Consider the following 27,027-nt stretch of genomic DNA (forward strand, 5'->3'; position numbering starts at 1 on the left):
AAAATTCTTTGATCATGCCACCATAGAAAAAATAAAACGGCATATTTACAAACGGAAAATAATTTATAAATAAAATTTTTATATAAGTGTTACTAGTTATCTAGAAACAGAGAAACAAAGGCTAAAAACCTATTATGAAAAATACCCAAAGTCATTTTTAAATTTAAGGTTTAAAACTCAATTTTAGCTTATAAGTATAAACATAACTCAAATAATGAGGGGAACATTATTTGACTATGTTAACGAGAATGACGTGCTATTGTTATTTACCCACGGCAACCGAAGTGGTCTGGCCAAAAAATTCAGATATATAATAAGTTTCGAGTGAGTGTAGTATTGAAACTAAAAGATAAAATGTTCAAAAACCAATGAAATTCGCGCCCCCGAAGATTCTTCACCACTCAAACTGATTTTGATGCTCACTGACGCGGCCCTTTCCGTCCCAGCTCCAGTTCGCTTCGCTTTTTCCCTTGGCCTCGCCTTACGAGTTCAGAGTTTTCAGTCTTGCTGCGATGCATAATTGCAGTCACGCCGCGCGTCCAGGGGACCCTGCCGCCTCCGGCCGGCCCATAGCTTTCAGACGATCTTGTCTCGTGCGATGGATCGTCCCGGCGGATGCAGCCTGCAGGGAGATCGATCACTGCTCAGAGAGGACGACGGCTCACATGGCGATGCAAAGAATCAAAAGATGGCGCAATTTGCTTCGCAAGCTGGAGGAGGAGCACGGCCAACGCACCGATCGATTCGTCGTCGTCGTCGTCTTCCCGCGCGGGAGAGGATATTCAGGCGCCGTGCCGTGCCGCTGCCCCGCGTCGGCGCAGCTCGTGCATGTGCGACGCCTGCGAGGAGGCAGGGAGCAGAGCAGGGGGTGCTGTCTCTGTCCTTGCACGAGGCCTTCAATTCGGCATGTAGCAGCGGAATTTGATGCGAGCAGCAGTGCCATTTAATGGCCTGATCGTTCTCTCCAGTCTCCAGTAGGCCCCGGATTTTTCCTGACACAACCGTGAAAATATTTATTAAGTTCCATGTTAAACTACTATTTCCTTTTCTTTTTAGACCTACCGTCACTATTTATGAAGTTATTTGATCGATATTCGACTGAGTGTAATGAAATCAAAAGATGACGAGACGATGAGTTCAGAAATATTTTGCAACATTGTTTCTCGCCAGCTGGATCTCCATCACCTCTCAGGCAGAGCCAAATGGCCTCTAATTAAGCTTTGGAGCATGTAATCGGAGGTGCTAGTTAACATGCTTGGGGTTAGTAAATAATTAGGCACACCATTACGATTGTATTGGTCAGACAAAACATGGGTTATGCAGGAGTGGATAATCTATGGTCCATCCGACCATGCAATGGCCACTGTCAATTTTTTCCAGGACCAGGATGCTCATTGAAGTGAGAATCTGTGAATCACCAGTACTGCTGCTGCTGTACTGCCACTAGTAGGCAGGAGTAGCAGCTGCATTTGATTTTGATTCCATGCTTTTTCAGGGTGAAACGCTCACCGCTACAACGGGCAGGGCACCTGCCTTCTTCTTCCTCGACCTGAATCTCTTTGCCATGCTCCCTGCTGTGGTGCTGTTGCTCACTAAACTTTTCATGACCACTTGACACCCATATGTCCCATTATCTCCTTTGATCTGGCCAAGCTTTGGTGCTGGTGCTGGTGCCGCTGCATTTGGTCTTGGTCACTGCTTTTCACTTTCTGATTAGCAATGGCCTTGGTCTTTGTGGTTCTGGGCTTCTAGCAACTGCTCCTTTCTCTTGCACCTTTTGATGTCATGTGGTTAGCCACAAGTTTTCTTCTTTATCATACCCAGTTCCCCATCCTCAAGATTTACTACATAGAACACTTCAAACCTGTAAACTGGTTGACAAGTTGACATTAGATATTGGGTTCAGCCCTCTTCTTCCTCTTTGGACAAGAAAACAAGATCATCATATCTGAGGGTCACCAACTCACCATTGTATGGTTTGAATAGTAAAAGTTGACCATCTTGAGGGTCCAAATCCAAGCCTTTTCCGGTCGGTTTTGAATTTTGATCCCTAGAAGCAGCTTTGGCGTCGGATTCTTGAACTCTAGACTGCTATTTGACCACCGTCAATTGGTAAATTTCTCAAATATGATTCTCTTTGTTTTGCTGAATGGGGTGTAGATGATATGTTCTTGCAAAATCGTTTTTTTATCGGCAGTTTTTATGAATCACGTGAGTATGCATTTCTGACTTCTGGATTCGATTTGCTGTAATTGTGGCAGTAAAAGCAAGGTGCACATTATGATGTTCTTGTCATGAAAAAAAGCTGAAGATTTTTGATTCGTTGTTAGCTGCCATGGAAGGAGGAGAAGAAAAGGCTTCATCTTTTCTTGATGTGCCCAAAGATATCCCCATTGCCACCAAGTCCCTCACCATCAAGACGACGACCAATGGCGGCTGCAGCGGCGGCGGCGGCTCCGACTGGTCGAACCCCATCTCGCCGGCCATCTCCATCTCGCCCTACCTCAACTCGCCGTCGCCGCCGTCCTCCGCGTTCGTCTCCGCGCTGCAGTCCCCTTACGTGTCCCCTCGGGTCGTGGAGCCGCCTGCTCCGCCGCCGCCGCCGCCGCAGCGGCATCGGGGAACTAAGGCGCCCGAAGCCGCCGTTCCGACGCCGGCGTCCTGCACCGACGGGTCCCGCTCGGAGGACACCGACGCGCCGAGCGCCTCCCGCACGCCGCCGTCGGAGCGGTACGATTCTCGCGGCGTCGACCCGCCGCCGAAGAGCTCCGGCGGCGGGGCGGCGGCGCGGGCGTCGTTCTCCTTCCCCGTGCCGCGCGTCTCGTTCACCAGGGGCGTCGTGGCGTCGCCGATGTCCAGCACCAAGCTCCGGAGCTGCGACGTCTACATCGGCTTCCATGGCGCAGGCGGTGCTCTCACTAGGTTCTGCAAGTGGCTCAAGTCGGAGCTCGAGCTCCAGGGCATTGCATCGTTCATGGCCGACCGGGCTAGGTACTCCGACACGCAGAGCCATGAGGTTGCAGACCGGATTATCTGCTCAGTGACCTTCGGCATCGTGGTTGTCACCATGGCCAGCTTCCTCAATCCGTTCAGCCTCGAGGAGATCCGGTTCTTTGCTCAAAAGAGGAACTTGGTGCCAATCTTGTTCGACACCGAGGTTCTCGACATTGCAGAGATGTTTGATGACAAATTCGAAGGGAAGGAAGGGGTGGAAGCATTTGAGGGGCTAATGAGGTGTCATGAGTTCAAGCTTGAGACAGACGAGAGCAATTGGAGAAATTGTGTGTCAAGGACAGCCACCGTGCTGCAATGGAAGCTCGGCCGAAGGTGCAGTGGCGAGAAGGAGAACCAGGGTGTTGAATATCTGCCATTTCCGCGGAACCCCCATTTTGTTGGAAGGGAGAAGGAGCTCTCTGAGATCGAGGGCATGTTCTTCGGTCGCGCAGAGGATGTCGAAGTTTTGGAGTGCCCAAGGGGTTCCATGACTACTGGTGAGTCCAGTGGTGTGTCAGATGGGTTTGCTGATGAGGATAGTGACACTGTGAGGATATCTAATGGCAGGTTCATCAGCTTGGATTTGCGCAGGTGTAAGCAGCCTATGTTAGAGGCATTTGCGACCGAGACATCATCAGGGAAAGGGAGAAGCATTCAGAAGCAGAGATCAAAGCGCAAAAAATCAAGATTCAGGTGTAACAGCAAGAGTCATGGTAATGTCAGTGTGATCTGCATCAATGGCATTTCCGGCATCGGCAAGACGGAGCTTGCATTGGAGTTTGCATACAGGTACTCGCAACGGTACAAGATGGTGTTGTGGATCGGAGGTGAGGCCAGGTACCTGAGGCAGAATATACTGAATTTGTCGATGTATTTGGGACTGGATATCAGTGCTGAGGCTGAGAAGGAGAGGGGCAGGATTAGAAGCTTTGAGGAGCAAGAGTTTGATGCATTTCAGCGGGTGAAACGAGAACTTTTCAGGGATGTTCCATACCTGCTTATCATTGACAACCTTGACAATGAGAGGGATTGGTGGGAGGGGAAGGACCTTCATGACTTCATACCTAGGAACACTGGAGCAAGCCATGTCATTGTGACAACACGGCTACCACATGTGATGAACATTCAACCAATGCCACTTCCGCAGCTCTCATTTCCTGAAGCTGTGACCCTGATGAAGGGGAAAATGAAGGAGGACTACCCTTCTGAGGAAATTGAAGTTCTCAGAAAATTCGATGGGCGGTTGGGCGGACTGAGCTTTGGCTTGTGGATTGTTGGTTCTCTGCTGTCCGAGTTGATGATTGCTCCTTCCGTGTTGCTTGAGACTGTCGACCAGATATCGTTGAACGATAACATGCTTGCTCTTGGTGCTAATGTTGACAGCTTATGGCAGCACAATTTGTTCCTGATTAAGGTACTAGTCTTCTGTTTTGCATTGATGGACCGGGTGAAAGGGGGTAGCCTTGCCTTGAGAATGATCAGTGCTGGTTCCTGGTTAGCTCCAGCTCCCATGTCATCAACCCTACTAGCTGCTATGGCCAGCAAGCTACCAACAAAAGCCAATAGCATCCAGTTGTGGGGTGAATCCCTCAAGACCGCATTGTTATGTGGCACACATTGCTTTCTAGCTCCACAGGCAAGGAAGACTGAGGTGGAGTCAGCACTCTTACTAGTAAAACTTGGCCTGGCACGAAAAACAACACATCACCCAGGCTTCTGGATCCAGTTTCACCCAATCATGCAGTTGTTTGGCAAGATCAGAGGTGGTTTGGCACCGGCAACTGCAGCTGCATCCGGTGTCATAAGGTCTGGAGATACGTCTGTGTACTCAGACCACATGTGGGCTAGCGCATTCCTCGTGTTCGGTTTTAAATCTGAGCCACCTGTTATTCAGCTTAAGGCTGTTGACATGGTGCTCTTCATCAAGAAGATAGCGCTGCCCCTTGCGATTGAAGCATTCGTGACATTCTCAAGGTGTGGTTCAGCACTGGAGCTGCTTAAGGTGTGCACCAACATCCTTGAGGATGCAGAGAAGACGCTTGCATCGCGGATACAGGACCTGAAGCAGGGGCCACTATGCTGGAAGAAGAAGCTGCAGACAAACAACCATGCTGATGATGAGTTCATCTGGCAGGAGGTGACACTGCTCAAGGCAACGCTGCTTGAGACAAGGGCAAAGCTGCTGATGCGAGGCGGGTTATTCGACAGTGGCGAGGAACTCTGCAGAACCTGCATCAGCATCAGGACTGTAATGCTTGGGCATGACCATTCCCATACACTGGCTGCCCAGGAAACATTGGCAAAGATAGTTAGATACAGGAGTAAAATTTGAGACAATGCAAAACCTTTAGAACTAACTGGTATAAATGTACTAGTAGGTTCTTTGTGTGTGAGTACTCAGCATTTTCCTGATCATGGCATGTATTTGTTAGCGGTGAAGAATAGCCAGTTTGATGAGATCATATTAACTTGACTACATCAGTTACTAGCTCTGTACAGTTGTCCTCCTTGTATTCCACTACTGATTTTCCAGATGAAAAATTCAGAAAAATGTATTATTAGCGTACAATTTTCAGTAACAGGAATATATATTGGGTGATGACTCATATGACTACTAGGATATGTTATCTGGAGGAACTACTGTCACTCTATTTCCTGGAAACATATGTTTCTGCTGATCACTATAGAAATGACTGCAGTGCAGCATATTGAGCATTATGACTGTATCTTTTGATCCTTTGTCTAACTCCATGAAATGCAATTGTTGTTTTTGTGATGTTGCTGCTGAATCCTCCAGACGATTTCCAGGACATCTTTTTTTTTATATATAATTATTTTGTGTGTGTGTGCTGCATTCACCAGTATATTCATTTGTACTAAGTAACGTTGCTTTGACTGAAAGAGATGCATAAACAAATGTTGCTTTCATGATGCTTGTTACCTAAATCTTTGCAACCTTGCACCTAGTCTCCTATACTGATGAACTAAATCTTCTTCTTTTTCAAGGAATGAATCTTTCTAGTGCCAGGCGCCTCTGACTTCTCTGCATAAAGTAAACCACCTGAGACTGAGAGTAACAGAAAGCTCAAATTGTCCTATTGTTACTTTTATGTGCAAAACATAATCCAACAAGAATTGCATCCCTCTCCTAATCAACCAACAGCACACAATCACACATCCTCTTGCACTGTCCATCCAAGAAGGCGTATTCACAGATACCGCTTTCAGATCTAGGTAGCTGGTTTCAAGAGATGCCGCTTTCAGAAAAAAAAAAAGGTAGCTGATTTTCAGAGGAGGCCTCGCCTTCATGAATTTTCTGTTCATCACAGTTTGCTCGTGCATTCATGCCTCTTCATCCTTGGATACATCTCCAATGGGAAGAATGGCATGCTCGTTCATGCCATTTCGTATTTTCGCGTGAGGAGCTAAGGACGATGGCAAAAATGGCCTCCTCGCTGTGAAAATATATACGCACACCATGTCCATGCTTGGTTCCAGCCGCCATTGCTGCACTTGCAGAGTTGCACCACCTTGAGAGAGCTAGCTTAGGTTGCTGGTTGGTTGGCCATGGATGTGACATTCGTGTGCTCGGGGGAGCTGGCCTTCAAGATGGAGGTGGGCTTCTTCGACACCGTCGGCGACATCAAGCAGAGGCTCCAGAGCTACAGAGGCTGGCCCGCCGCCGGGATGTCCCTGTTCCACAACGGCGACTTGCTGGAGGACGCCGGCGGCTCCGCCGCCTGCGCCCAGCGGTACGGCATCGTGGAGGGCTCCGTCATCCACGTCGTCGTCGAGTTCGCCGCCGCCGCCGGCAACAAGGGGAGCTGCGGCGGCGCGCTCCGGCTGCGCGTCAACGTGGTGTCGCGGTGCGGCCACTGGCGCGCCGAGATCGCCGTGAGCGCGCGGGACGAGGTGTCGGCGCTGCGGGAGCAGCTGGAGGAGCGCGTTTTCCCGCTGCCGCTCGACGGCGCCTACTTCTTCATCCACCGGCAGAGCGTGATGGACGAGGGCCGGTCGTTCGAGTGGCACGGCGTGGAGACCGGCGACGAGGTCGTCGTGTTCGAGGGCACGGTGACCAGATCACCGGCCTACTAGACTAGACGTCGCCGCTGCTGTCTAGTCTGGGATGCAGCTATAATCTGACCACTAATCTGAGAGAGTCTGAGGTTTTCAGAACTTCCAAGAAAAATAATATGCCATTCCATGCAAGATGATAGATCAGTCACAGCTTAGTAAAAATTCATACGAAATTGCTTCAAGAAATTTCAAAACTCGTATTTTGATTGGCGAGCCAACTTAGTAAAACTAACTCGGTTCTAAAAAGACATCTTTTATACACGAATCTGGAGTTCTGGACATGAATGGTGTTCGGATTCTTGCAGAAAAGTGAATTTTTTCTTCCTCGGATGGATGGAGTAGCTCAAGCTGCAGCCACAGATCACAGCTCTCAATACTCAGCATTAGGGAGTAGTAGTAACCAGGCTAATACATGATATATGCCTTTCACACAACAGGAATGGTTATTCTGACGATCAACATTTCCAATTGAATGACTTTTTCCATTGTCTTGAACGCTACCACCCTTTGTCTTGAACACTACCAACACCTTTTCCAGTTACAACAAAAAAGAAATTCTTTGCTTCACAAAAAAAAACCCCAAAGAAAAAGGGGGGAACAGGTAAAAGCTAGAACAAAGCTATGTTGTAGCATTGCTACCATGTATAGAGGCTGAAGCACATCTATCATTTTTCTTTCTTTGTTTCCTATTATTTACATCTGAGGACCAAATGGAGGCCTGTTCATCATCTGTTGGAAGGATGATGAAGATTGATTTACTGCTGGGAAGCTGGGCCGCAACATGGGCTCCGTCTTCATCTCTCCTTCTGGCATCATGAGCCCCTGGAAACCCTGCATTGTAGATGGATGACCAACCATCTTCGTTGGAGCAAGAGGCCCTAGAGGGGGCATCGGAATCGCCATGCCTGGCGGGACCATCCCAAAGGCAAAGTTGCTTGCTGCCGGTCCAAACTGGTTTCTTGGTGGGAGAACGAAGGAGCTGAAAGGAGCCGTGCCACCAAACTGACCAAAGCTGGCTTGTGCCGGTTCTTGCCTACGTTGAGAGCTATTAACCTGCGGTGCGGATGGAGCACTTCCAGAACCAGAGCTGCCATGTCCACTATTTCTGGCAGCTGGAACTTCATGGTTGTGCTTCCCCTCATACGTCGTGATGACGGATTTTAGATCATGTGATGCTCTCTCCACGTGCTTGCGCACCGAACAACCTTGGTGTGTACATTTGTAGTAGCTCCTGCAGACAAATGAAGGTTACTCATCTCAGGATGATACCAAGAACATCGAACCTGAATCATCAAAGGATGAATCCCACGCGATCAAATTACAGCAAGAAATGCAGTGACATTAAACTGACCTTGGATTTGGATTTCCTTTAACAACCTTCTGTCCGTACTTGCGCCAGCGGTAACCATCATCAAGGATGTCAACCTCACTTGTTGTCTGAACAACAACACGAGGCTCCCTGACACCTCTTGATGCCGCAACTCCCATGTCAATGTTACTGGTAGTGGTAATAGCAGCAGTTGCAGCTGTCAAAGCATCCAACTTCCTGAAAAACAACCAGACCATATATGAATTATAATGCATTCAGGACTGAATTAAGTAGTTAAATGGTATGCGGCATTAACCTTCTCTTAGAATCAGTCTCATCTCCATCCCCGCTGCACTCTATAGAAGCTGTGCCATGTGTTGCCCTATCATCCTCATTAGACAGTGTTGACGAGACATCAACTGCATCTTGGGACTCCATGATAGATGTATCACAATTGGATGATTGTGGACGACAAGCAGCTGTTGTTGTTTCAATTACTTCACTTTGAACATCTTGAAGACTATCATTTTTGGAATTATTCCACAGTGATGCAGAGTTAAGGCCTGCCTGTGGACCGCGATTATCTAGGACATTCACCTCTAGATCATTGGTATGTGACAGAGGAACACCTGAACGGTGGTTTGGAGGTGGCATAGGGTGATTGTGCGCACCCTTGTAGATTATCTGTGTTATCTGACCATCTTGAGCATACTCCACTTTTTTCCTGACAGTGCAAGCTGTCTGTGTGCATTTGTAGTAGCTCCTGGGATTCTCATTGTTCTTAACTTGCTTCTGTCCATATTTTCTCCAGCTATATCCATCCTCAGCTGGGGAGCACATAGCAGCAGAAGAGAATTCTCCATTTTGGTTCGTCTCATCATCTTCTTGTTCATCAGAAAAGGAGTGGTTATCACCAAACTTGGAGTCAGATATCTTTGTCTTAACAATTTTTTCATCACTGGTATCTTTGACTGCAGTAAAGCTTGACTGAAGACTGGATTCCTGCTGATGAAAATTCAACAAGGACTGGTTTTGGTGAAATGCATTTTAACCATGTACAATAAACATAAATGAATAAAAAGGAACCAGCTAGCTCATTTTGGAGTGAAGTTTGCAATAAAGAACAGGGATAGTATTACATCATACTGGAAGGCAAAAACAAAATGGAAACCGACGGTCATGGAATTACCTTTTCTGCAGCAGCGAAATTTGGCAGTCTCGACCCTACATGGGGTTGGAAGGAGAAAGTGTCATTGCCAAATGCACAATCTTCATCCATCTTGGTAGTTGGTGGTATTGTTGACTTAGCATTTGTACCCATCAAAAATGGCAGTTTGCCAGTGGTTGGAGAAGGTTGCGCCTGTATAGCAAACATCATAACAGAAATGCATATGCATATTTATTAAGTATTGAATTAAAATTAGCATATACAGAACATATTTCTAAAATAGTAAGATGTCAATCAGAAAAATCATTTCTAGGGTAACTGTGTTCATAACAGTAGGCATCGACCGGTATTATCTACATATTTTGATATTGCCCAAAAATCATGGTGTATGTTCTATTAACTGCAAAAAGAAACTCATGTGTTTGTTTCATTAAAAAAACAAAATGGGAAAAAAAGTCATGTGCCTGGTAATTGCAACTTGAAAGTCTTTAATGCTAACTCAGTAACTCTTAAACTATGCCTTAACACAACCTTGCTTTTAAGACATCCATTCTGGTGTACAAATAAGCAAACCAACTATGGAAACATGACATACCATTGCATTGTAAAGAAAAACAGGTGACTCAAGAAGTGTTGTTGGACTAAGACCGGGCGGAATCGCCACAGGTGATCGAACTACTGTGGATGAACCAGCACGAGATGTATCGATTTTTGGAACACTGAAACCAGCCCTCGCAGCCCTGCGCTCTGCCAAACCACCATGCGAGTTTGATCTCTGTGTAGGATTGAGCAAACTTGGCTCCAGGGAAGCATCCTTTTGGAATGTGGGCCTGGCAGATTGAGAGGACACTTCCTTACTCAAACCCACAAGTTCTCTGCCTCTTTCGAACTGATCCTGGGGCTTGTTGCTCTCATGTTCACTGAAAAAATTTCCAAATGAACCAGAGACAAAATCATCATTCAAGAAGCTTGACATGATCGTTCTGGGGCTAGGTGTGGGTGGTGGCATCCAGTCCTCCATGAGGGATCCATGGTCGCTGGTGCCGGCCATGCGGCAGAGCAATCCGTTTATAACTGAAACAAGAATTAAGGAATACAGCATTAGTTCTGATTGAACATGGAATATTTCATAGTAAAATCGATAACAAACAATATTTCTTTACACAAAACAAGGGAGAAAAGCAAATCAGAATCATATAGCACAAGAAGTTACCCAGAGACCAGGACACAAAGCCAAATCAATCCTATATGGGCACCTACTCGAACCAACTCAAACTCCAGTGGACAAAATCAGAAGTTCACAGGAGGATCAGAGTAGGTATAAACAAATTGATCAAGAAAACAAAGTGATAAAGCTCAATAGATGAACACACACACAAAACACACGCACGCACACCGGCACACACACAAAGAAGACTCCATTGCAGACAAGTTGAAAACTTTGCATGGATATCCTCCAGTAGCGGATCTAACGTGTAACCCCCCAAGCCTCTCGGGAACAAAAACACAGTCATTAGCATCAACGTAAAGGCGAATTAAGAGAGAAACTTCCAGATCTTGAGTTGAACCTAGGGTTCATACAAATTCCCAAAAAGTGAAAAGAGGAGAGAGAGAGAGAGAGACGAAAAAGAGCCCGGCCGCATAACGGACAGACGCTCACCGGTGAGGACGCAGCGGAGACAGCGCGACGGCGGCGCCCCGCTGCTCGCCGAAGATCGGCGCAGGAGGAGACGAAACGGGGAGAGGAAAGAAAAAAAAATTGATCTTTGAGGGGACGGGAAATAGTACACTCTGCTCCTCTACTCCGCTTTCTCTCTCTCTATCTCTTTCTCTCTCCTCGCGATAGGGGAGAGAAAGACGGTTTGACCGAGGAAGAGGAAGAGGATGTGAGAAGAGAAGAGGAGAGGAGAGGAGAGAAGCGCAGCTGGGAGGATTTTGTTGCCAGTGATGGGGTGGCTCTAAATGGCAAAAACTGGTTACAGTACAGTAAGCCCTCATGTGGTACTACTCTCTTCTCTGTGTACGTGTGTGTCACTGTGTTGTTGTTCTTCTTCCTGGGGACCATTTGAGACAGTTTGGTTTTACTCGCATGGATTCCTCCGTTCTCTGGGGTACTCGTGTTTGCATCCTGGATTTTGGATTTTTATCGTTTTTCGAACTTCTAAATAGTATATTTTGTGTATATTACTTTTATATAAATAAAAATAGTATCTTGTCTGATGTTTCTAAAGCAAGTTTGTTTTACCTTTTGTTGTTTAATTAATTTAGTTGGTTATATCTCAAATAGTCATAAGTAATTGAATAATCTAAAAATATGTATCAGTTTCAAATGGGGCTGCTGAGATAGTGGGGTATGTACATCAGGTTTTCTATTGCAATTTACAAATATGCAAGTTGTTGGATTGCTTTTTTTCTTTGTTACTCTGGTTTGTTAATGCATGAGAATTAATAGATTTTCCCGCGCAATCTTGTACTTAGCTATTATTTATGAGAAGTAATGATTTTTTTCGCGTAATTGGTATATAGATGTTGTGCGTGAAAATTAACGGATTTTCCCGCGCAATCTTATACATAGCGAGATTTTTTATATATACACTTTTTGATACATGTCTCTTTTTTGTTTTCATAAATACAATTGTATTTTGCATCCGTCAATCTAAATGTATATAGATATATGTTACTCTCTTGTTCTTGTGTCAACCATGCTAGTTTATATACTTTTATAAAATAAGATAATTGTGATGACACTAAATCTACGATCTCACTATAATTCTTACAAATCAACCCTTGAGTTTCTCAACATTTAAAGAATCAAATCAAAATGGTTAGCCATAAATAAAATCAAATCAAGGTGAATATTTACTATAGCAAAAGGATGGATAAAACATTTCAAAAAATGAGTTTTTTTACTTATTTTTAGATAATATTATAAAATATTTTCTTCTCTCCATGCATTCGTCTAGTTAGTTACAAAACTCTTTTTCATGGTCTCTCTATAATATAGCAGGTTTAAGAAAGAGCTCAATACCATTTAAATTAAGAAGTAATATACATCTATATTTGAGCTAAAGAGTTTAAACTAACATGGTAGGTCTGTGCGCCATATTTTCTACTATCTCTGTTCCAAGAGACTACCGTATACTCCATCTGTTTCGTAACGTAAGATGTTTGTTTTTTTATTACAATATTTGACCATTTGTCTTATTTAAAAATTATAAAAACGTCATTTATTTTGCTTGTGACTTACTTTATTATCAAAAGAACTTTAAATACGACCTGTCATTTTTATATTTATACTAAATTTTTGAATAAGACAAATGTTCAAACGTTGCAACTAAAAAAAATCAAACATCTTATATTATGAAACGGAGGTGGTATATGTTTAGATACGAACTTAATAGGTTACCGTCAAGGTTCACACCTAATAAGACATTTATCATCTAGGTTTATAGCTAAAAATAGTCGTTTTAAAGACCAAGTAGTATCAATTGTGCTAGGCAGAATAGGAAATGTAAGAAAACCATAGGAAAAAAATCTTCATTTTCTGCAACAACTGTAATAACCAAACTGTAGACAAACTTATATACAATAAGAGGAACGTTAGGTGATGGACTCAAGCACCTTAAAAGGTATATACATAATTGAAAGCTATACGATAATCTTACCATTTAAAAACTATTGACGACCAAAAGTTAAAAACAGCAATAGTCAATACGGAAAACTATTTGAAAACGGAGGGAGTATTACATCGATCAAGACTCAAGAAACAGCATACGAAACAGTACTGGAACCATCCAAATTAACTGAGGATGGCTAATTTGACTGCATGAAAAAAAATGATGTTGATTGTGCTTTTCTGAATTATCCATGATGAGCACCAACATTTTTACACTGATGCCAAAATATGGCCTCCAATATCAGGTCAATCATCTGGATATGTCCATATGAAGTCTGTAGACCACTGCTTGTTGGTGTGGAGGTCATTTTCAGAATTCAGATATGTCTTATGTCCAAACTGCAAATGGAACTTTTCTGATTATGCCAGAAGTTTCAACAAATTAGGCCAGAAAAGGGCCTCTTTGGGTCCATGCCTTTCTCTTGCCATGGAAAATATGCCACTTGGCATGAGTGCATTTTTGGTGAATCAATGGGCACTTTTTTTTCCCCAGCAGGAGTTCCAATGTCAGATTTTGGGGAAGGAAAGAAAAAGTTAAAGTTGGGTTTCATGATTTGGTGGCAAATAGAATATGTTAGGACTTAAGACTCCCTCCTAACACTGGAAGGTTGGCTTTCAGTTTCTTTTGCTGGTAGGAAATGCAAATCTAAACAACCATTTTGTCAGGAAAAAAATTGAAATGTTGTTTGAGCTTTTCTGGGATCCGGAGAGGGGACTTTGCATGGATCCTGAATAAACTGCACAATTTTCTGCAAAATCCTAACTACAGTTTTGCATGCAGACCTACATACAACTCATAGACAATTTTCTTTCAGAAAAAATGTACTATTATTCCCAAGCATCCTCAGGTGATGCTGAATCAATGGAACAAGCCCAAAGATTGTGTGTACCAAACTTGAGACAGAAGATCTCCGATGCCACCAATTGTTCTCATTAGATTCGTCACTCCCTTCGTCAGTACCAGCATTCAGAGTTTATTTTCTATTTTCTTAAAATAATTGGATGAAATCTTAGAATTCAATAAGGAAGCAATCTAACCAGTCCTAAAACTTACTTAAACTGAATCTAATTTCATCCAAAGTTATTTAGTTTTGGAGATCAATTTTTTGAGATATTTTTGTGGCTAATTTTGTGATCAAAAATTTTATCATGAGATTTTTGTGGTCAATTTATTCAAAGGACTATATATTCAGTTAAGATCCTACCCTTCGATGGTTCAGTCTGTCATTTTATCAGAGGAGTTAGGGACTTGTCCCATCACTCGATATTATTCCAACAAAACATATAAGCTATACGATTGTTGATAGAGGTCGGAGATTACTGTCATATAGATTTTCGACTATGGCATTTGAACATGTAGGGTTCGACCAGTGCTAAAATATACGTGAGACAATAGCAACAAGGAGGAGAGAAAGTTTTTATAACCCTACTCATGTCGGCCATAGCCGGTTTAGTCATTATATCAATCTCTCATTCATACAACATACAAGGAGGAAACACTAATCTAGTCTATAACTATATTAGCATGGTAGCAGATGAGTGGTTGTCGCCAGATAGGCATTGTTTGGGCTTCTCCAATGTCGGCTTGATGGAAATTGTATTGTCCTGCTTCCAATTTGCCCCTTTGGGTCTATTGGCCTCTCAAGGCTTGTTGGGGTGGATTGACTTGTTTTTTTCCGAGGATCTTGTATTTATATCCATAGTTGTCCTTTATCTAAATAGAACTAAGGAAATAAGTATGGATATTATTCTATCGATATGTACGAGACTTTTTTACATATAGGATTGAGTTTATAGTATTTCTGCCAAGATAAGTACGGGTTTATGGGTATCACATAGATGTAAGCTATTCTCATTATCTGAAAAAGAACTTACCCATAAGCGGGAAACATGCAACTCAAACATGGGCCAAGGAGAAAATGAGAAATCTGCACAAGGACATACAAGACTCCCAAACAGTGGTTCAAATTATTCATGGATGGCCATTCGGCATGTGCATTCGTCCAAATTAAGCTTCTCTGAAGACAGCAAGCAGGATGAACACAGCAACACTTATTTTGGCGCCAGCCATGGAGGAGTCTGACGACAGTTGGAGGCTGCAGTGCAGCTGGAGAGAATTTCCCTTCCATTCTGACTCGTATCTCTCTCTGCACAAGCCAACAAAGATTGCCCACATCAGGATCCAGAATCCAGGGGCTGATCAAGAACAGAAACTGACTAAACTAAACTAAAATCCGAATCATTGGCCTTGTAATCTACGTCTAATCTTCCTTGGAGCTTACCCATTGATGGATCCCAGGAAGAGAGCAACAGATATGGATCGATCCTAGGAAGAGAAAACACGTTACCCAAGAAGAATTGCACAGCAGAAGAGAAGAAACTTCTAGCTGATTAGTTTGTTTAATTAACCAAGAACCTTAAATGATTTGCCACACGGTTAGTGATCCAACTTTATGATTATATTATATCAACAGTTTTAGTGAAGCGATAGGCGTTTTGTCTTTGTGCAGGTCACATGATCACCGGAGACTAATTAATCTGATGTGAATGCGATGGCTTGACGCCGACTGAATATAGATGTATGGTTACTGGCTAATCCTCCTTAATTTGGTCGGTCCAATTAGCTGCCACGCACATGATGCAAAGGGACTGGAGTATATTAGCTCATCATGAACAAATCCTAGGCCACCAAACGCTTTCGATACCTGCTGAAAACGACGCAAAATGAGAAAAAAAACACTTTTTTTCAGAGCAGAGAAAACGATACGAAAAGAAGCTGAAAATTCATGGGGAAAAAAGAAAGAGAGAAAGAACTGGACATGGTCAAGATGCCAGATGAACAACGCGGATTCTGCGCACGTAAAACGAGCTCCTAGTTGCTGCTGTTCTTCTGATCTTAAGATTGCCTCACGTGGGATCACATGAAACCATGTAGTAAGATATTGCAAGAATGTGCAATTTGCATCTCATCTTGCGTTTCTTTTCTTTTCTTTTCTAGGGACTTAAGACTTCCAATCGTTTGCACCACGGCTAATAAACTGGACGCGGATTCAGTGATATTGCACCGTGATATTTTCGGTGACATTCTGCCACTGACATGTAAGCCCCACGTGGGTCTAGGCACATGTAGGGTCCACATGTCAGTGACAGAATATCACCGAGAATATCACGGGACAATGTCACTAAATCTGGATCCTAATAAACTGCAAAAAAATATAGACAACATTTTTTTATATGTATGTTATTAGCGATTTAAAATCCAATTATGAAAAATAGACTGAGATAAAAAAAACCTAAGATCCTCTCTAAAATAAGATTAAGTTTTAAAAAAATTAAATTTTGGTCACGGATGATAATCTCCTCGTATTATTGCTTGCAAGTTCGACCTAGCTACTCCATCCATGGAGAGACCAACGCCGCGTCGTTCTCGTCGTCTTCCTCCTCGGGCCATCCATCCCTGATTGATTAATTATTCCCTTCCTTTTGGCCTGACATGGAACCAGATCCTCGCTAATCTGGCCGACAGATTCGGATTAGAATAACCAATTGACCCTGATTATTCAGAAGCAACCTGAGGAGCAGGGCGACCAGAGCACTGCACTGCACTCTCATCTGTTGCTGCTTTCCATGCAAAAGAAATCAAGAACCAATTCGGCTCGATGATGTGGTTGGGTTTGCGTCCCCAATTCCCAAAAGGAAAAAAAAAGAATTCGAGAGAAAGCACAGTTTGGAAGCAACTAGTGGCAGGAGTAATCAAAGATTCTTTCTTTGATCAGACCACACTACCCAAATGATTACTCCAGCCATTAGCCCAACACATCGCTGTAGAACTGTATACTGAAATTTTAGCTCCAACCACCAGTGGCCAACCGATAGGAGGACCACGCTGTAACATTCTGACGAACAGTGGCATTGACAGGAAAAGGCCCGGTGCAATGCACAATGGATGATCCCAGAGAGAGATTGATCATGGCAGCTTGGACTTTGCAATGGAATCTGCAAGGTCCTGAGCTGATTATGTTCTGTCAGAATTGCAGTACATTTCTGCAGAGAGTTGGAAGAGAATAATCGCCCAGTTTGTTCACATGTTGGTCTGACAGACTGACACTGAGAAGCTGGGGATTTTCGGTTTGGTGTTTAGGTGGCAGTCTCAGTTTCATACCTGTTCATTGGGCGCTGGATAGTTCAGAGTATCTCAGTCTTAAGAATGTTTATTTTAAGATAATGATCTCAGTCTCTCAAGTGATGTTCAGAACGCTTGATCTGATTTTTTTCCCCTAAAGAAAATGACATTTGCTACGGTGTAGTTTCTCAGCTAAACTAAAAGCAATGAAAGATTGTTTTTTTTTCTTTTGCGCGGAAAGAGTAATCAGAGCTGCAATATGAATAGAATCTAGCAGCAAGTATTGGTGGGCATTACTGCTTCCTACTGGCATCATGGTTTCCTGCTTTGTTGTTTTCACCTTTTTAGACAGAAACACATTGGCAATCGTTATATCTTTGCTCGCAAAAATATAGTTCATGAAGAGAGAGAGAGAGAGAGAGAGAGAGAGAGAGAGAGAGAGAGAGTAATGAGTTGGTTTGCTGAAAAGATTCAGTCCAAGATGTTGATGGATGGAGGGACATTGGATGGAGCTTCCATGCAATTTTCTTTTGGAAATCTTGTTTCTTGCTAGTACTCTAAGTATAGGAATTAACAAGCTTTCTCAAATATGTCACTTTGATGATGAAATGCACACTTTCTGGTCTGGAACATGATAGACAAGTCCTCCTTCTCCAGTAATTCGAAAGTAGTTTCCAGCATCATCAATTGGCACCATCCGATGAGTACATGATGACTGTGCAAACTACTCCATTTGTCCATAAATATAAATATTTATAAGAATTTTGTAGAGACCAAGATTAAGGTAAAATTAAATTGACACCTGCTGAAAAATCTATGATGCCCTAAGAGTTTACTAACACCGTGTTCGGCCATACATAATACTACTGACCCTCTTTTTCGCGCGCACGCTTCCCAAGTTGCGAAGTGTGAAATGATATATTTTTTAAAAAATATATATGCAAGTTGCTTTAAACATTCAAATTAATCTATTTTCTAATATTTTTCATAGCTAATAATTAATTAATTATATACTAATGGTTAACCACCCGGGTGCCGAACACGGCTAAGTCTGGTAAAATATTACACCCAGCGACGCAGCAATAAATACAGGAAATCATGAGGGGTAGTTGGATCAGAAAGGTAATACTATATTAATGTTTATATTTATAGAGACATTTCAAATACTAAAAATACTTATATCGGGAGGGAGTATGATCCAGAAGTGGCCCGAAACAACTGTTTCTCAAAGGAAAAGAACGAACAGATAGATTTATTCTAGCAGTACAAGATTTGTCGAAATTGATTGTCTTGTTCAACAGAGCTAGGGGCCTAGGGTTGTAAACTGCTTTCTCTTCAGATACTCCTAGTTCGCTGCTGCCCAAACATTTGACAGATTGACAAAAGCGCTGAAATGGCCACAGCGTAGCCCCAACGCAAGAATTAGTGGTTCAGTTTTTAAGATAAAAGAACATTCAACTGCAAACAACGTTCAAAGTGCAATTGTATTCACTTGCATTCGATTGGTCTGTTCACAAAATATAAAAACATGACGGGAATGGATAAGAAGTGAGAAATATATATAATCAGGATGTCAGAATTTCAAATGGAAAAAATGAATTACCGTGATGCTCATAGGATGGAAGACCAATATTACTTTTGTGAACGAGCAGCCAACTTCTAGTTTACCAGAGTACTGTCCACAGGAGAAGACATAATGAACACAGAAGCATATTGATGCAGTGATATTTCAGAGTATGTAATATGATGACCACGACTTAAACATCATTTGCAAGGGCGAACACAAATTATAATATCAGAACAGAACACATAAAGTTGATCCTACCAAGCTCGGAATCAGGAAAAGCGTCTATTAAACCTATCCGAAAGTAGGTCCCATCAGTACAGTTCTCAGGTTCTTGCGACTCGCAAGTGCTAAAATAAATACAAGTTTCAAATCATGCACCTCCACAATCAAAATGCAGGGTGATTAGGAATCCCTGAATTCATGCAACATTGACCAGAAAAGTAAGGTGAGAATGTAGGATTGTGCATTCCAGCAGACTTGGTCCTTCAGCTTGAGTACAGAAATTCAGGTTGACATATTGGAGCTATTGGCCAGTGAATACCACTGCAATGTGGACGGGACTTGGATCATCTACAGTAATGCAGAGGAGTCTCATACCACAACGACGCTCGGCTGAATGTTGTTCGTACTCTACTCGTTCCAAAATATAAACATTTCTAGTACTATTCATAGTACTACTTATTTCATTAATTACTTACTATTTAAAATTCTTCTTATTTTATCTCCACCTACCCTCCCACCCATTCATGCCTCATTTATTAAGAGGCAGTATGGTCTTTTCTTTCCAACCATAATCACTGCTAAATAACCTAGAAATGCTTATGTTTTTGGACGGATGTAGTATATTTTAGATAATGTATATATAGGGCAATGTACTAGACTTGATTTCAGCCCTAGTTACAAGTGTGAAGAGAACAAGAAAAGTATCCGCACAGCATGCCAAATCTAGAGAATAGGATTGGTTCCTGATCCTGAATAATGTATTTCTGTCAAGTGGCATTCTATTCGCATGTTTTGTCTTCTTCCATTCATGTTTTAAGCATCTATGTGTTTGCAACTAATGAAATAATTGGTTGTAGCTTCTGTTTAAGTAATTGTCAGGACACCATCTCCTGACGATCCTACGGAAGACGGCGCGCCGGACGAGCTACAAGCAATGCCAGGGAAGACTGACTCTATGGGCCGCGCCAAGCGTACAAAGAAGCCCAACAGGCTGGTGTTTGGGCCGGAGTGGGTGTGTGCGTGAGTATTGTACAGCTGGCTGGCTTAGCTGGCTTGGAAGCTGGCGGGTGTATAAAAACGGTAGAAGGACGAACAGAAGAGGTAGGCAGAAACACGCGATGGCGGCGGCGGCGGCTTGATCCTGTTGGGTCAAGACGAATTCGTGTGTTGTATCCCGTTTGTTCTTGCTATCAATTCCAATCGCTCGCGTATTCCTTCCGATCTCGCGCATCTCCTCACAGTAAAATCCAGGATTACCCATTATCTAGAAAAAATGTTGTTCATATCTTTATAAATGATACTGCTGTACTAACTTCTAACTAAAATTTGTAAAACTGAATATTTAAATGTGTTTTCGCCACCACTTTTCTAGACCTACAAATTTGTAAGATTTTAAACTCTAGTTCATCACAAGATTTACATACTGAGTGAGCAGACTACAGCGTTCAATATGGTGGTTACCTCAGAAGGCTGCAGGGCTATCATCAAGCTGCTTCTCGTCTTCTATCTCCACCTCCAAGATTTCCTGCCAAAACGATAGCAACTTCACCTCCAGTCTAAAAAAGGAAACTTTCTCAAGCTCCACACGCAAGCAGGAGCAAGAACACGCCGGAATCAAGGGGAGAAAAATACGTGCTCACCGGGATGCGGTTCTTGAGGTAGTTACCAAGCCGCGCGAGCACGGTGGCGCGGGTGTGCCAGAACTTGCCCTTGAGCCGGAGCTTCACGAACGGCCCGTCCAGCTCCGCGAGATCGACCTGCCCTGCCATCATCATCCACACGAAACGGAGAAGCAGATTACTCCCAGATTTTTCCATCCGCGTTCACCGCAGCAGCGCAGGTTTGGCAAATTGGATTCCACCTGTGATCCCCACCGACGTGTCGAACAGCTGACCCAGCTGGGCGAGGAGCAGCGGAGGCGACGATTTGACGCCAAAAGATTCAGCAAGCAACAACAATGGCGCTGCGTCAGTTAGAGACAAGAGAACCGCACACGTTTCGCTGCGCTGAGGAGGTAAGAAAGGAGGAACGAGGGGAGAAGGATCGGTGCTTTGCCTCGGACTTGGCCTCGTCGAGGGCGAGCCGGACGTTGTCCTCAGTGAGGTCGAGCGACGCGCTGATGGCGGCGGCGAATCCTGCCCTCCTCGGCCGGCGCTGGCGCCGTTGCTGCCGCAAGCTGACGTGGCGGTCCGCGGACAAGGTTCCGACGGGAGAGGGGCGGATGCGGACGGGAGCGGAGCGGAGGGGCGGCGACGAGGCGGCGGCGGCGAGGCGGGCGTGGATGGCGGCGAACGCCATGGCCGCGGCGGATGCGGGGAAGCTGACACTGACGGGTGGGGCCACTTATCTGTTGTTAAGGGTAAGGGGCGCGGTTTTTATTGGCGGAAAACGTCCAACCTCAAATCCGACGGTCGGAGCGTCGGAGCGCCAACAATGGTAGCGGTCCTTCGGAGTGGAGCCCATTTAACATCCGCTGATTTAAAGAAATTCTATAGGAATTTTAGAGAATTTTATTTCTATTGAAATTTTTTCTATAGAACTTTTTGAATTAAAGGATTGAATTCTATGAAATCCTACAAAATTTCTATGGAATGCGTCTTCATATATAAGTTTTCCTTAAATTCATGTATTTTTTTTGGTCCAATCAAACGGTCATTTCTACGTTTTTCCTGTGTTTTGCGATCCTTTGTTTTACACGACTACATTTCTGTCAGAATCATATGTTTTTCCTATTCTCTCGTTTTCCTTAACTTTGCTTTCCATTTTTAATCCAGAGACTGACATATGGTCTTATAACCATTAGACTCATATATCAGTCATCAAGTTAACTAAAAGTGTCAGATGTGCGTTGTCCGTCTAAAAACATAACTATGTTTTATTCAGAAAAAGGTTTATTCAAAAAAATATAAATATGTAATAATATAATTAGAACACCTCTTTCACACATCCGGTGATAAATATTATATTTTAAGCACTATTTTTTGTATAAAAAGTATGTTTAAGCACGGTGGACTACAACCTATTCTTACCGTGATGAGCATTGCTAATACACAGGTACTACTGCATGCCTTGCACTCTGAAGTTTTAAACATGTGGCTTTTCCTTTCTACGTGAGAAATTTTACGAAATTTTACGGTTCTCACGAAAATATGATGTACTTAATTTTTAATATAAATTTTTGGAATATCTAGCTAACTGGTACCTATAGGTATTAAGTATTTACAGTAGAAAAATAATATGGTATCATATCTTTAAAGTTTGGTAAAAAAAACATACATTCCCATCTTTTTTCTTCTACTTATGTTTATAGCTCAAAATTTAAATTTTTAACCTTAAACTTAGAGCTGACTTTAGGATTTTTCCATCGAAGCTTATTTTGCAAGCTTGACTTTTAGATCCTAAGTATACATATATAAAAATTTATTCATAAATTATTTTTTATTTACAAATATGTTATTTAATTTTTTAATAAAAAAGCCAAACAATGACACTTATACTGTGCAGTAAAGTTCTTTCTATGTATGCAAAGTGGCAGCAGGTATAAGTAGAGTAGAATGCACGAACATGTACACATATCCAGATATTTCTCTTTCATTTGTTGCATGAAATTTGCTGTCAGGTTCGTGGTTACAGCATGTTTACTGAAGCTGTTCAATGTACAGTGTTACACTTGGATGGAAGCCTGCATCTTGAAGAGTCATCTCCAGCTGCTGACGACCATAAGTTTTCCGTGGATAGCTTCTTACGAGCTGATAATTTCCGATGCCTGGTATTACTAGGGAATCGACATACCTGTATATTTCTCTGATGGTATCTGTGTGATGGAAGGCCTGCTGTTTTCTCTCTCCATTGGGAAATCTTATCATTACCTGCGTAAAAATTTATACATTATTTAGGGAAATCTTATCATCACCTGCGTAAAAATTTATACATGCACGAAATTTCCACATCCATTTGATCTAAGGAATCATTTGCACAATGGTAACATGGATAACGCTTCTTGATATTTTATCATTGCAAATTTGTAGCCGGAGCTTCAAGAGTTTCAGACTTCAGAACACCTGAATGCGTGATCTGAAGTTCTGAACACCTGCTTGTGGCTTTGCTTTCTTAAAAAAATGATCTGAACACCTGTCTGCTGAATAGGTGAACCCCCAATATTTTGTATGGGATTATATTCACTAGTATTTGACATCCCCCGGTTTTTACTAGCAGTTTTAAGAATGCACTATAAATTTGTACAAGAGAATAAGACTTTGGTGGTGTTTAGACTGAGAAAATTTTTGGGAGAAGTGTCACGTTAAATGTTTGACCGGATGTCGGAAGGGGTTTTCGGTCACGAACGAAAAAACGAATTTCACGGCTAGCCTAGAAACCGAGAGACGAATCTTTTAAGTCTAATTAATCCGTCAGTAGCACGTGTTGGTTAATGTAGCACTTATGGCTAATCATAGACTAATTAGGCTCAAAAGATTCGTCTCAAGATTTCTTACATAACTGTGCAGTTAATTTTTTGGTTCATCTAGTTTAATGCTTTATTTAGGTATCCAAAAATTCGATGTGATGTTTTTGAAAAAAATTTGGGAACTAAACCAGGCCTTTGTCATTGTACCTTGGTGTTTGCTTCAGTTCTGTGTGAAGGTTCAGTTCCATTCTGAGCAGGTGGTCTGGCCTGAGCTGTCTTGCTAGCTTCCCTTGCAGCCTGGCCAGGGTATCTTGGACGAAGCCCATTGCTCACCTTTGGCTTTGCATTTGCAAGCCCCTCCTGAACACTCTTCCTGGACCTTTCTTTCTCCTACATCAATGGAGTCAGTGAGCATTTGAGCTCACCCTGGACAGGACACATGAACTGATGATGAACATTGAACAGAAACCTCAACATGAGCATGTTATGTCTACCTGATCCTTCCTTAGTGACTCGAGGTAAGCTGCATCCTGCTCTTGTCTTAGCCGCAGAGCTGATCTCCTCCTCTCTTCTTCCTCGGCCCTTGAGGCTCTCACGGCTGCGGCTAGCTCCTCTGGCAACCAAGTTTGTCTGGAAGCTGCACCTTGCTCATCGATGGTTCTCTGCAGAATCTCCACTAGCTCTGACGGCGAAACCGGGCCCTCTACCTGCAAGAAGATACAGTTTTGTGCATCTGTTAATCAATCCTACGAAAACTTGAAAAGAAAAGAGACATTTTTTGCTTCGGTGTTAGTTATGGAGTTTGTACCTGCTGCAGGACGGCGATGGTCTCGTCGGAGACGGGAGAGACGACTGCGCAGAAGGGGAAGCTGCCAGGCTGCAGCGACGCGACCATGCCGATGCCTTCGCCTCGGCCGGCGACGGCTCCCCATGACACGAAGTTGGCGTCGAGGAACTCAACCACCACGTCGGAGCACAGCGTCCTCCGGCAGAAGGGCTCGGTGTAGGGGTGGTCGGGGTCGTGGAGGTACACGAACACGAGCTTCCCCTCCCTCCGCGCGACCCGGAGCGCCTCGGCGAGGCGGCACCCGTAGAAGAACGGGTGGCGGCCGCCGTACCGCCGCTCGAGCTCGGCGAAGAAGACGAGCTCCTCCGGCACGAGGGGAGGGAGAGGAGGCGGCGGAGGTGTGTCGCGAGGGCGGCGGCTCCGGCGAGCCATCGACCTGGAGAGGCCGTCCATGATGCTGGCCGGCAGCCTGGCGAGGCTCCTGGCGAAGTCGTGGCAGGAGTTGCGTAGGCTCTCGCCGGCGCTCTCCCTGTCCCTGTCCCTGGTCGCCGCCGCCGAGCTTGGAGGAGGAGAAGACATGCTTAAGCTTAAATGCTGCAGCGGCAGAATGTGTCTTGCTAATGCTAGTTACTTCATCGATCAAGATTAATTCAAGATGGCGCCATGGCGGCGCCGGTGACGGTGAGCATCTCCATTTCTGTCCGTGTGAGCATTTGTTCTTGGGTAAGTAAAGCGCCTGCGTGTGGATGGGTGGATGGCAGACACCTGGGTTAGGGAATGCGTCAAATGCTTTGCTTTTGTTAAAGCAGAAGGGCAAAGTGAGGGCCAGATTGGGCTGCTTTGTACTTTGTTCTCAGAAGCAGAATATGGTATCCTTCACAGATCGGCAGTAAGTAATTACCCCAAGTAATTAAGGATGAACAGTTTAAGCACACAGGTGGATTGATGTCCACCCGTGGGCTTGCATGTTATATAAATAGTCATAAAAATATGAAAAAAAATTTGATAAGATAGATAAATATGAGTTATATCACTTCACAAATATACAAGTTTAAATTTAACTTCTACAAGTTATAGAAAAAACAAACAAAATTGAGGCTAAGTATACACATGTTCATAATTGTTTTTGTTATTTTTACTGTAACTTGTAGAAGTTGAATTTAAACTTGTATGTTTGTGGGGTGATATAACTCATATTTATTTATCTTGTCAAATTTTGTCATATTTCTTAATGACTTTTTAGATGACATGCAAGTAATAGGTGGACATCCATCTGTGTACTAAAAAACTGCTTCTAGTAATTAAGCAGTGTATGACAAGCTAAGCTCCAAAGCTACTACTAGAAGATATCAAGTGCCATCCTCAAAGCAGCAAACCATAAAGGGCTCAAAAACAATCATAAGGACCAAGGCAGAATCAAGAAAAGAAAGTTTTAACTAATGAACTAAGCATATAGCATTGCAACATAAACAATTTTGAGGTTCCTGTTAGTGGGATCCTCGTGGATGCCAAGCTTGAGGTTCTTGGAGAAGGCCTCCTAGAACTTGTGTTGCACTCTTCCTTGTTCTCTTCAATCTCAAAGAAAAGCTCAACGCACTCGTGAATCACAAGGTTCTTGCGGTTCATCTTAAGGATCTTTTTCTACCGGAGCATCTCATGAACAGTGACGGATCTAGTCAATAAAATCAGAGTGATCTGTTTTTGTCATAAAATTTTAAGGGTTCTTTGTGAGAGCTCCAATAATTTTAGTGAGGTATTAGAGTAGCAGGGGCTCGAGCCCCCGCCACCTCGATGCTAGATCCGCTCCTGCTCATGGGAGATGTTGAGAGGAAGGTCTTCTGAGTCAACGATACCCCACAAAGCTGAGCCACTCACGGATCAACTCTTCACAGTTGTCCATGAAGCTGATAACAACTAAGAAACACATATCAGTAGTTCATAATGAAAGCTTAGATTGTTTATTTCTGTTAATGTAGTGATTAAAATTGCACTTCTAAAAAACAGTGGTATATTGCTAGTCTGCTAATTTCTTTTCCTACACAAAGAGCACTGCAGCATCAGACCTCTTGTTGATATCACAAGAACAGTGCTTCAGAATAGTGTGACTGAAGACAAATCATGACCACTGCCAATAAAAATATAAGCTGATATAGAATCATCACTGAATGTACAAGAAATCTAATGTTCACAAGACATAATTATGGGTATGTTCAGTTTGTTGCCCAAATAAACCTTACCATCCAGTGCCAAATCCATAATTTAGCATTGCCAAAAATTTGGCAAGGTCAAGATATATAGGTCATATAAAGTTTGATACCTTACCAAATTTTGGCATAGTTTTGTGAGTGGAATTTTCTAGAATTACCAAATATTGGTATGATGGTGAGATTAGTTTAGTTTGTTACCTACTAAAATTTTGGCAATATCAATATTTTGAATGATTGATTTTCGTAACAAATTAAACATGCCCTTTATTATTACATATTATATTATTATATACTAGTAATAGGAATACTACACAAGAGGAATGAACTACATCTTCCTACCTGATCACCCTTGAGGTAGAGGGTGATCTTAGAGCATCTCCATCGGCTTATCTAAATTTGGTCATACATATCTTCATTTGGATGATCATCTAAACTAGTTTCATGCTTCATATCTCTATGTATTCCACTAGATCATCCATATATGACATCCTC

At 43.1% G+C, this 27,027-nt stretch overlaps 5 protein-coding genes across 10 annotated transcripts; 2 read left to right on the forward strand and 3 right to left on the reverse strand.

The window, feature by feature from the left end:
- Window positions 1-2,335: 2,335 nt before the first annotated feature.
- LOC102700370 lies at window positions 2,336-5,456 on the forward strand. Its single transcript, XM_040527321.1, has one exon. The coding sequence runs from the start codon at window positions 2,336-2,338 to the stop codon at window positions 5,324-5,326; it is 2,991 nt and encodes a 996-aa protein (XP_040383255.1). The 3' UTR covers window positions 5,327-5,456.
- A 1,105-nt stretch (window positions 5,457-6,561) lies between these two features.
- Window positions 6,562-7,469, forward strand: LOC102700650. Its single transcript, XM_040527627.1, has one exon. It carries the CDS (start codon window positions 6,562-6,564, stop codon window positions 7,087-7,089), a length of 528 nt encoding a protein of 175 aa, XP_040383561.1. The 3' UTR covers window positions 7,090-7,469.
- Window positions 7,470-7,758: 289 nt separating this feature from the next.
- Window positions 7,759-11,510, reverse strand: LOC102704732 (probable WRKY transcription factor 3). 2 transcript variants are annotated; one of them, XM_006660686.3, is made up of 6 exons: window positions 11,209-11,510; window positions 10,144-10,622; window positions 9,570-9,740; window positions 8,697-9,382; window positions 8,423-8,617; window positions 7,759-8,302 (listed from the first exon to the last, which is right to left on the reverse strand). In XM_006660686.3, exons 2-6 carry the CDS (start codon window positions 10,597-10,599, stop codon window positions 7,765-7,767), a joined length of 2,046 nt encoding a protein of 681 aa, XP_006660749.1. In that variant the 5' UTR covers window positions 10,600-10,622; window positions 11,209-11,510; the 3' UTR covers window positions 7,759-7,764. The 2 variants fall into 2 exon arrangements, with proteins under 2 accessions (XP_006660749.1, XP_015696825.1); XM_015841339.2 differs by having other exon boundaries at window positions 8,697-9,385.
- Window positions 11,511-14,996: 3,486 nt separating this feature from the next.
- Window positions 14,997-21,552, reverse strand: LOC121055336. 5 transcript variants are annotated; one of them, XR_005812455.1, is made up of 7 exons: window positions 21,192-21,552; window positions 20,998-21,034; window positions 20,777-20,898; window positions 20,598-20,661; window positions 18,951-19,022; window positions 15,507-15,929; window positions 14,997-15,371 (listed from the first exon to the last, which is right to left on the reverse strand). XR_005812455.1 is itself a non-coding variant. In XM_040527617.1 (5 exons), the coding sequence occupies exons 1-4, from the start codon at window positions 21,432-21,434 to the stop codon at window positions 20,599-20,601; spliced, it is 465 nt and encodes a 154-aa protein (XP_040383551.1). In that variant the 5' UTR covers window positions 21,435-21,552; the 3' UTR covers window positions 19,749-20,400; window position 20,598. The 5 variants fall into 5 exon arrangements, 1 of the variants encoding a protein (XP_040383551.1); XR_005812456.1 differs by lacking the exon at window positions 15,507-15,929; XR_005812453.1 differs by lacking the exons at window positions 14,997-15,371; window positions 15,507-15,929 and adding an exon at window positions 18,457-18,735.
- A 1,165-nt stretch (window positions 21,553-22,717) lies between these two features.
- LOC102700928 (plant UBX domain-containing protein 10-like) lies at window positions 22,718-25,045 on the reverse strand. Its single transcript, XM_040527822.1, has 4 exons — window positions 24,350-25,045; window positions 24,036-24,248; window positions 23,749-23,931; window positions 22,718-23,005 (listed from the first exon to the last, which is right to left on the reverse strand). The coding sequence occupies exons 1-4, from the start codon at window positions 24,905-24,907 to the stop codon at window positions 22,775-22,777; spliced, it is 1,185 nt and encodes a 394-aa protein (XP_040383756.1). The 5' UTR covers window positions 24,908-25,045; the 3' UTR covers window positions 22,718-22,774.
- Between the last annotated feature and the right edge of the window lie 1,982 nt (window positions 25,046-27,027).

The sequence above is a fragment of the Oryza brachyantha genome, chromosome 9 (assembly GCF_000231095.2).
Source record: "Oryza brachyantha chromosome 9, ObraRS2, whole genome shotgun sequence".
Taxonomy (NCBI): Eukaryota; Viridiplantae; Streptophyta; class Magnoliopsida; order Poales; family Poaceae; genus Oryza; species Oryza brachyantha.

What these genes read in the sequence shown, in the direction of transcription:
- LOC102700370 (XM_040527321.1), top strand. Translation starts at nt 2,336, where the DNA reads ATGGAAGGAGGAGAAGAAAAGGCTTCATCTTTTCTTGATGTGCCCAAA.
- LOC102700650 (XM_040527627.1), top strand. Translation starts at nt 6,562, where the DNA reads ATGGATGTGACATTCGTGTGCTCGGGGGAGCTGGCCTTCAAGATGGAG.
- LOC102704732 (XM_015841339.2), bottom strand. Translation starts at nt 10,599, where the DNA reads ATGGCCGGCACCAGCGACCATGGATCCCTCATGGAGGACTGGATGCCA. An exon ending in ATTTCGCTGCTGCAGAAAAG is followed by an intron (nt 9,386 to 9,569) that starts GTAATTCCATGA and finishes AATTTTCATCAG; the next exon opens with CAGGAATCCAGTCTTCAGTC. An exon ending in GAGACTGATTCTAAGAGAAG is followed by an intron (nt 8,618 to 8,696) that starts GTTAATGCCGCA and finishes GTTGTTTTTCAG; the next exon opens with GAAGTTGGATGCTTTGACAG.
- LOC121055336 (XM_040527617.1), bottom strand. Translation starts at nt 21,434, where the DNA reads ATGGCGTTCGCCGCCATCCACGCCCGCCTCGCCGCCGCCGCCTCGTCG. An exon ending in TCGACGAGGCCAAGTCCGAG is followed by an intron (nt 21,035 to 21,191) that starts GCAAAGCACCGA and finishes CTCCTCGCCCAG; the next exon opens with CTGGGTCAGCTGTTCGACAC. An exon ending in CACGTCGGTGGGGATCACAG is followed by an intron (nt 20,899 to 20,997) that starts GTGGAATCCAAT and finishes TGATGATGGCAG; the next exon opens with GGCAGGTCGATCTCGCGGAG.
- LOC102700928 (XM_040527822.1), bottom strand. Translation starts at nt 24,907, where the DNA reads ATGTCTTCTCCTCCTCCAAGCTCGGCGGCGGCGACCAGGGACAGGGAC. An exon ending in CCATCGCCGTCCTGCAGCAG is followed by an intron (nt 24,249 to 24,349) that starts GTACAAACTCCA and finishes ATCTTCTTGCAG; the next exon opens with GTAGAGGGCCCGGTTTCGCC. An exon ending in GAACTGAAGCAAACACCAAG is followed by an intron (nt 23,006 to 23,748) that starts GTACAATGACAA and finishes ATTTTTACGCAG; the next exon opens with GTAATGATAAGATTTCCCAA.